Source organism: Vidua chalybeata, chromosome 3 (assembly GCF_026979565.1).
Source record: "Vidua chalybeata isolate OUT-0048 chromosome 3, bVidCha1 merged haplotype, whole genome shotgun sequence".
Taxonomy (NCBI): domain Eukaryota; kingdom Metazoa; phylum Chordata; class Aves; order Passeriformes; family Viduidae; genus Vidua; species Vidua chalybeata.
The window spans coordinates 112888294-112897410 of record NC_071532.1 but is presented as its reverse complement, the minus strand read 5'-3'; the positions used below and the strand labels follow the sequence as shown (position 1 = coordinate 112897410).

Genomic DNA, 9117 nt, shown 5'->3' with positions numbered 1-9117 from the left:
ACCCTGTGCCAGGGCCTGCCCACCCTGCCAGGGAACAATTCCCAATTCCCAACATCCCATCCAGCCCTGCCCTCTGGCACTGGGAGCCATTCCTTGTGTCCTGTCCCTCCATCTCCTGTCCCAAATCCCTCTGCAGCTCTCCTGGAGCCCCTTCAGGCCCTGCAAGGGGCTCTAAGGTGTTGACAAACCTCAGGTGTGCAGGGCTGTCCTTCTCCCAAGCATTGGGGAGATGAGACCGTTGTCCTTTTGTTTAATTTCCGTGTTATTTTCTTCACTTGTTCCTCGTGGCTTCGTGATGCCCTTACCTGCCAGGGAGCAGAGTTTCTCCTAAAGCACCTCACAAACACCTTTGAATCCTTTTTATGGCAGAAGCAGTTTCTGCCACCCACCAGCTGCTGCCCAGCCCCGCTCTGCTTGGCTGAAATAAGGGATGGGTGCAACACCCGGGCTGTCCTGTTTGTTCTTCCTTGGAAATCGTGTGCAAGAGCACTGCTCCAGGGGGAGAAGGGAACTGCCAGGGCCAGAGAAGGGCCGGGATTGCTTTAGAATCACAGAATCGTTTAGGGTGGAAAAGAAAACTGGGGAAACTCGGCACTCCCCTGTCGCTGTCGAGCAGGATGGGAACAGAGAACTCCAGATCAGAAGGCAAAGAAAATGAGCTCTGATTTATTTCAAATATACCGTTCTATATATAGAGAACATCGAGAAGACTAATTTCATTGGTCTTAGAGTAAAAACATGTCACACCGTTGGTGTGCAGTGAATGATGCACAGTGGCAGAGCATATCTATAAACAATGTGAATAACAAGATAGATTAAAGAATTATTTACATTTTTTTCCAACTGTTTCCCAGGCTGTCGCCTGGTTAGAAAACCTTTCTCTTTCTCTCTGAGCTGAGAATATCCACACTCCCCCAGCGCTGCCGAGGCCACCACTGACCCGCAAGTGCCACATCCACTCGGCTGCTAAATCCCCCCCGGGATGGGCACTCCAGCCGTGCCCTGCCCACCCCGCAGGTGTTATTTGGGGGGTTTAACCCCTTGCAGGCTGCGGGGGCAGAGCAGCGCCCTGGGGAGCGGCAGGCGGCGGCTGGTCCGCGCACGCTCGGCCGGGCAGGGCTGCAGCCCGTCGGATGTTGACTCATCCTGGAAGGCTCATCCCGCTCCTCCCTTGCTCCGCCGGTGCCTCTCCGGTGTCCCCGCCGCCTGTGCGACCCTCGCTGCCGTCGGCACCATCGTGGCTGAAGCCGCTCCGGTGCGTCCCTTGCCCGTGTGGCGTGGAAGGAGCTCAAGGGTGGCGGGGTGGGCTGGCGGCAGCGATCCGGGAGGGCTGCGGGAGCCTCGGCAGAGCCCCCGCTACGGATGGAGCCCACTCGAACCCCGCCCGGCCCTGCGCCTCGGCTCCCGGGATGACCCGGGGGTCCTTCGTGCCCGCTTTGTGGGGCAGCGCTCGGGGCTGTGGGGCACGCCCGGGGCTGTGCCCGAGGAGCCAGCGCCCGGGCAAAGGTTCCTTTGGCTCTCCTCGGGCTGGGCACGGACCCGGAGCCGGGTAGGAGGAGGGGGGATAAAGAAGGAGGGGATCAGAGGTCCCGGCCGGGCAGGGGAGCCGGGTGTCCCCTGCGGGCTCCGGGCACGGCAGAGCCGGGGCTGGTGTCACCGGCGTGTCACGGCCGCGACCCCCGGGAGCAGCCCCTTGTGCTGGTGGGGTGGGGCGCGGGGTGGGTGGCATCGAGGAGCGCGACAGCCCCCGGCTGTGTGCCCCCAGCCGGGGACCGTGGGATGGTGGTTTGCCAGGGTGGGCTTGTGTGGCCGACAGGACATGGAGGGGCTGATCCGGGGAGCCCCCCGGCTGACGGAGCCCCGTTTGCAGGGAGCCAGAACTGCCCCCGTGCCCTGTCCCCGGCCCCACATGGACCCCCTGGAGGAGGATGGGGCTGAGGCACCCCTGGAAGAGAGCCCCGAGGCTGAGGTGAGAGTGGGCAGGGGCTGGGGACCCCCCCGGACAGCTGCAGTGGGGTGCCAGGGAACCCCAGTAGTGAGGAGGGGGCACATCCATGGATGGGGATGTGAGACCCCCACAGGTGGAGGTTTGGGAACCCCCATGGGCAGAGGATGGGGGACCCCCACGAATGAAGGGTGTGGGATACCCACAGGTGGAGGTTTGGGAACCCCCATGGGTGGGTGCTGGGCTATCCAGATGGGGGGGGAGGATGTGAAACCCCACAGGAGGAGGCTCGGGGACCCCCATGGGTGGGGATTTAAGGGACCCCCATGGGAAGGGGATGGGGGATCCCCGTGGGTGAAGGAGGGGGGATTCCTAGGGGTAGTTATTTGGGGATCCCCGGGGGTGGACGGTGGGGGTTAGGGTTAGGGTTAGGGTTAGGGTTAGGGTTAGGGTTAGGGTTAGGGTTAGGGTTAGGATGGGGGACCCGCACAGGCAGGGATTTGGGGACCCGCACAGGCAGGGATTTGGGGACCCCCATGGGCCGAGGACGGGGACGAGGGTGCAGCCACCAGCATCAGCGCAGGGATGCGACCGAGGGCTGTGCTCGGGCTGGGGCGGGGACCCTGCGGCGCAGAGGTGACAGCTTTGACCCTGTGGCTCCCTGACGGGACAGCCGGCTCCCTCTCTCCTCCCTCCCAGGGGCCCGAGGGGCCGCAGCGGCCGGCGGGGCAGTGGTCGGGGGCCGAGGTGGGCTCCTGGCTGGCGGCGCACGGCGGGGCCGCGGGGCTGGCGGAGCTGGCTCGGGAGCACGCCCTGACGGGCCGGGCGCTGCTGCGCCTGACCGAGGGGTCCCTGCGGCGCATGGGGGTCGCCCCGCGGAGCCGGCGCCGGGAGCTGCTGCGGGAGCTGCTGCGGCTGCGGCTGCAGCAGGAGGTGCGGGAGCTGCGGAGCATCGCTGGCGGTGAGCATCCCCCTGCGCCGGGGGCGGGGGTGAGGGTGGGCAGGGGGCTGCAGCCCCCGGGGGGTTGGTGCTGTGAGAAACGAGGCTCACTCTTTAAAGTCTTTAAAGGTTTAATAAGAGTTTAATAATATATTAATAACTTATTAAGAATAAGTTATAAATAATAATATATAAAACAATAAAATAAAATAAATAATATAAATAATAAAATATAAGAAACTATACATAATAAAAATAAATTAATAATAATAATAAGTTATTTAATAATAAAGCAAAATGAACCGCGCTAGGTGCACAGCCCTAGCCACATGTACACAATTAACTGCAACATTAATTACATATTTTTCACTGCATTGGTCAAATGCATATTCATGAGGATTATACATGCTCAAACATTCCTTCGAGTTTACTTGCTCTGGGGATTCTTTAGCTCAGTTCAAGCCCTGACCTCATCTCAGAGTACGTGCCACAATGCAGGTGTGATTTTGGGAGTTTTGTATTTTATTTCTTCACGAGGCCCCCTGCTCTGTGCTTTGACAATTATTGATGGCTGAAGGGTCAGTGGTGGATTCCTCCTTGCTCTTTTGGTGTTATTTGCCTGGTTCTTTTCAATGTTATCTTATCATACAGACATTTTACCCATTTTTACAAGTACTTTCAATCAATATTAGTTATTTCACTATTGTCAGTCAGCTACAAAAATAAAGGCATTAGTTATTATTTCACAACTACAGTTACTCCTGCAAAAGTTAGTGTTATAATACACAGGACATAGTCTCTATTTTAATATTTTGCGAGAGCCTAAACTATAATATATTTATCACACTAAAATATATCATCTACACAGGGATTAGGGTATTAAACAAAACAGGCCGACAAATTATACTATATGAAATAAATATAAAAATGAATAATAGATATGAAGTTATATTATATGAAAAGTTAAAAGGTGATTACAAACTGCACAAAATAATTTGCAAGAGCCAACATAATAGCAAAAGCCAACAACTACACAGTTATTTGTGACAGTGTCACCTTCCCCCCTGTCCCCAGAGTGAAGATGATGTCCCTGTGGATGTCCCAGAGCCTGTGGGAGCAGAGGAGATGGCACGTGAGGACAAAGCAGCTGGGACTGAGCAACATATGCAGGAACAGTGCTGGAGGAGCCCCGAGATCACTGTGACCTCCCCCCCCCAAAAAAAAATCCAGAGCCTGCCCAGTGCAGGAGCTGATAAGGACAGCAGAACCTTAGATGCAAAATTTGATCCACGAGGCTGGGCAGCGACCCCAGGCAGGCAGAAAGCAGCCCTAGAACTGATCTTGTGTGAAATCAGGGGTCACAAACACAAAAGACACTCACTGGAGTGCTGAAAAACTTATGAAACGCTTGCAAACATCTCCAGTTGGGTCTAAAATGGCTCAGACTGCAATCGAGAATCTAGTTTGTTAAAGAAACAGCCCTAACAAGGCTAACAAAATAATGCTGGGAGCCATAAAACCTGGAAGTGTTCTGGGTGAACACTGGCAGGTTGATTTTACTGAATTGCCCAGACAAGGGGGGCATAAATCCCTCCTAGCTCTGGTAGATACCATTTCTGGGTGACCAGAAACCTTCCCTTGTCACACCAGCCAGGTTGGGGAAGTGACAAAAGTGCTGCCAAATCAAATAAACACAAAAAACCCACAAATATACAATAAATGTAACACAATAAATATAATATAATACAATAAACCGAACATACAATAAATCAAAAATTGGGGGTACCTTTGGGAGTGCCATCAGACAGAGATTCCCACATTACTGCAGAAGTGATAAAAAAGCTTAGGAAAACCTTGGGAAGAGCTTGGGATCTTCACCCCCCCTTACAGGGCCCAGGCTAGTGGCAAAGTGGAGTGAGCGAATTACACAATCGAACTGCAATCGGGTAAAATATGTCAGGGGACCTCCTTGACCCGGGTCCAAGGCTTCAGGTCCATCACACCTGAATTCAAAGCAGAATTCAGCCGTGGGGCACCAGCAAAATCAGCCCCTGTGAGCTGCTCTGTGGTCGACCCTACCAAGAGCCGCACTCCGGTTAAAAGGAGGGGTCGATTTGAATAATGACCTCATTTCTCTTAGTAAAACCTTACAGGATTTGCAGTTGGACACACCAGGGCATGAGTTCCAACCAGGAGATTGGGTCTGTTTGAATGACTGGGGAACTGCTCCACTCCAGCCAAAGCGGAAGGGACCTTTCCAAGCGCCGCTGACAACTTTCACTGCGTTGAAACTGGACACGGTAAAACTTTGGATACCTTGCTCCAGAATTAAAAGGGCCTAAGCCCCTTGGGAAGAAGTCAGGGGCTTGTCACAAGCTGTTTTGCAAAACCAAATGTCACTAGAGCTTGTTTTAGCATCGCAAGGAGGAATATGCAGCCATCACCTCCACCTGCTGCGCATTCACTGATAAAAAGACACCGTAGAGTGTCTACAGATGTCCAGGAAATTTGGAAACAAACCTGTCGCTACTGGACACGAAATGAGCACACAGAAGCTTGGTAAGTTCAAAAGAGAAAAAAGAGAAAAAAGAGCAAGTTTTATTCAAACATCTGGTATTTATAGAATTCCAGAGGTGTCCGTGGATTGCAGGAGGATGGAATTACCACCTCTCCAACCACACTGGTCTAAAGAGCAATTAATAATTTCTCTCCAATCACAGAGAAATATGTAAACTATTCTATTTATACATGAAACTATTCTATTTATACATGGAATTGCGTGGGAACTCTGACTCTCAAATGCGTAAACATTATCAGAAGGCTGAAGAAGTTTTATGAGAACTTTAAAACTTTCGAAAGAGCTATAAAAGAGAACTTAACACTTTTAAAAATCAGGGCAACAGAAACCCAAATTTTACAATGCACAGCTCAAGACGCCACCTCCTGGGGATTTGAAGAAGCCGGGGCCAAACTTCCTTCATGGGTACCCAGATGGACTCGGTGAAACATCTGTTTATAATCACCACCTCAATAATTGCTGTATGGTTTTGGCCAGCATCAGGATTCCGGGTTGCAGCTGTTTTAATGCCTTGCACTCTGAAAGGAAATATAAATCTCAAGAGATTGGTTCCCACAGAGAATCAAGAAGAGGAGGGATTTGATAAGGACAGGAGAACAGCAGAGCCTTGGAGAAGCAGGTAAAGGGCGTAACTCAGGCAAACGGAAGTCGTGAAAAATGGGAGCAGGATGCCAGCTGTGAAAAATGCGTATTTTGTGACTGGCTTTTTGCAAATATTAAAGTGAATATTAGATGTGTTATGTTAGAAAGTTATGCTGTGTTAATTCTCTTAAGTAGTGTGTAAAATATAGCTTTAGGTTATAGCACAATGTTAAAATAGAAACTCTGCGATGTAAGACACTTTTTAACTAGCTCAAGAAACAGATGAGATAATCAAGAAATTCTTCGCCCAGAGATAACAGCAAAAGGGCACTTAAAGAGTTACAGCCTCCTTATTGGAAAAGACAAACATCCTCCCACCTCCTCTCCGTCTTTATGGAACCACCAGGATTAAGGGGAAGAAGTTGACAAAAACCAGAAAAATTCTTAATTTGCAAGGAATTTTGCATCATGTATGAGATGTATGAATATGCAAGAGGCTGTTGCTTTTAAGGGTTGTTCCTTTGTTCACAAGGTGTGTTTTTAGCAGCTCAGAGCCCAAAAACATCCGGATGTCTGTAATTCTTTGCTTTTTATTGTCTTGTAATTGTCCTAATCCTCATTGTCCAAATTTTTATTAGTATTTTTATTACTATTTTGCTATTTATAAAAATTTACAAATTTTTATGACTATTTTATTACGAATAAACTTTTAAAATTTTAAAAAACAAGCGACTGGCGTTTTTCACACCAGCTCGGCTCTGCAAGGCTGACAAAGCAGAAGTTTTGCAAAACGAGCATATTGCCCTTACTCAAAAGTGGGGGTCAAGGAACATGCCCCTAAAAAGGACACGGGATATTAAAGACAGACCCCAAGGAACCACATAAGGACTCCTGGTAAGGGGTGTTGTCCTGGCTTGTAAAATAAGCATATATTCTATTTGCCATCTGTTGGAGGTGGGGCAGGTATCTTCTGTTAAGTTGGGCAGTTTTCTTATCTTTTCCAAGAACAATGTCTCCCTCTGGGGAGATATCTTCTGTTAATGGGCTATTGAATGGCTCACTGCATGACTGATAAAGCTACATCATCCCATTGTGAGATGCTCCACCCAGAGGGAGGAGCCAAGCATCCCTACCTGCATAAAATCAGCATTTCTTGAGACAGCAGCTCAGCCTCTTCACTGGATTCCCAGAGGAAGACCAGGCCCACCTACTCTATCACCAGACCTTCAGAGAAAACTGCACCCTTCTACGGGACCATCGCTTCAGCAGCATTTCATCTGCCACTCCAGGAGCAGGAGGAGCAGCCACCATTTAACTGGACTATCACCAACACCCTGACTCCTCAGGGTGTCAGGTTTCTGACTCTGTCAGTAGTTTTGTTGGTACTAATTAAATTTTTTTTTTTTTCTAGTACAGAACTGTTATTCCCATTCCCACATCTTTGCCTGAGAGCCTTTTTATTTTGAAATTGTGGTAATTCGGAGGGATGGGATTTACCTTTTCCATTTCACGGGAGGCCCTTGCCTTCCTTCACAGACTCCTGTCTTTTCAAACCAAGGCAGCTGTGACTATGTAAAATAAAGCCAAATAAGTGGGGATAGCTAATGAATGCGTGATTACAGCTCTGTTCATCCAACAGGGATGCAGGAAGCATCCCCCAAATGAACAGTGCTGCACTAAAAAATGGCAGACATGTCCCATGCGACACATTGAACAGCAACATTTAATCCTTTTCTTCTTATTTTCCCTCTCTAAAGCCAAAACTAAAGGGTCCGAAGGTACAGAATTAGCTCTACAATCCTTTGGTTTTTCAGGGTGTTTTCTCAAAGGGAAAAACATTTCAGCAAACATCATCCCATTTTTGCTCTCAACACAAGAATAACATCAGTTTTAACAGCGTTGCAGTCTAAGGTACTATTTTGTGGCCACTTTTCTCACTGAAGAACTGAAGTTTCTTTTCAAAGGACTCTTTCACCTCTCAAGGCCTGATGAGCTTAACATCTCAACAAACTGGGAGTTGCGCAGAAAATACACAAAAGATAAGGACCAGCAAGGAACACCAACTCCAAACATCATCCCTGGCATGGTCAGAGACTCCTGGTCTGGGAAAAGAGAGATAAAAAAAAGGAAGAATGAGAACCTAATTAACATGGAAGGTGAAAGAATCAATAACCAATAGGAAGCCAAATACTAAAAACTCTGTAACTTGGGACCGATGGACATTGAACCGATGACTTTCTCTGGGTTTTGACCAGGTAAGTATGGGAAAAACCTAGGAAAGGTCATGTGTCATTGTTAGAAGTGAGAAGCTTGACTCAGTCAATATATCAAGCATTATTAATAAATTGAAATGTATTAATTAATATGGTAACATATGAGCAAAGACAGCACTGGGTACAGTAGTGGGGGTTTTCCCCTCCAACTACACACTGATTGTTGGACTTGCTTGTATTTATTGCTGATATTCATGCATATTCATAAGCTTTTCCCAGCAGTTTCAGTTTCTATTTTCCATTTTTACGTGAGCTTTCTGCAGTTTCTATTTCTCAATTTTTATATGAGCTTTCATCAGTTTCTATTTCTACCTTTTGATGTCACAATTCTATACTTCAGGATGGCAAATCTACTATGGTGATGTCTGGTTCCTTTCCAATTTCTATACTGTGATCTATTCCAGGTTTCAATATCCTAGGATGTACATCCCAGATGTGTGTCCAGATGGTGGGGTCCAGCTTCTATTTTCTAGGATCATTAATCTATGGTAGTGATGTCCAGCTTCCCCTTTTGAAATCATCAATCAGCAACCTTGATGTCCATTTTCCTTTTCCAGGAGCTTGGGATAGGTTCCCTTCCCTCTTCCGTTTAAATCCTTTATACATACTAAAGCTATGGTTTAAAATCCTTAATACTAAGGAACATTCTGAAGTTATAATTCAAAGGTTCTTATTACAAAACGGCTTAAGACTTAATTACAAGCAAAAAGTTCTTGCCAAAAGCAACATTCTAAAGTTATAATTCAAATACTCTTATTACAAAACAGCTTAAGACCTATAATTGTTTTTTGCGAACAAA

At 48.1% G+C, this 9117-nt stretch overlaps 1 protein-coding gene across 1 annotated transcript; it reads left to right on the top strand.

Annotated features, from left to right (window-relative positions):
• The first annotated feature begins 1206 nt into the window (after positions 1 to 1206).
• LOC128785164 (sterile alpha motif domain-containing protein 12-like) lies at positions 1207 to 6742 on the top strand. The gene is made up of 4 exons (XM_053937432.1): positions 1207 to 1255; positions 1871 to 1969; positions 2645 to 2906; positions 3960 to 6742. Exons 2-4 carry the CDS (start codon positions 1910 to 1912, stop codon positions 3962 to 3964), a joined length of 327 nt encoding a protein of 108 aa, XP_053793407.1. The 5' UTR covers positions 1207 to 1255; positions 1871 to 1909; the 3' UTR covers positions 3965 to 6742.
• Positions 6743 to 9117: the final 2375 nt, after the last annotated feature.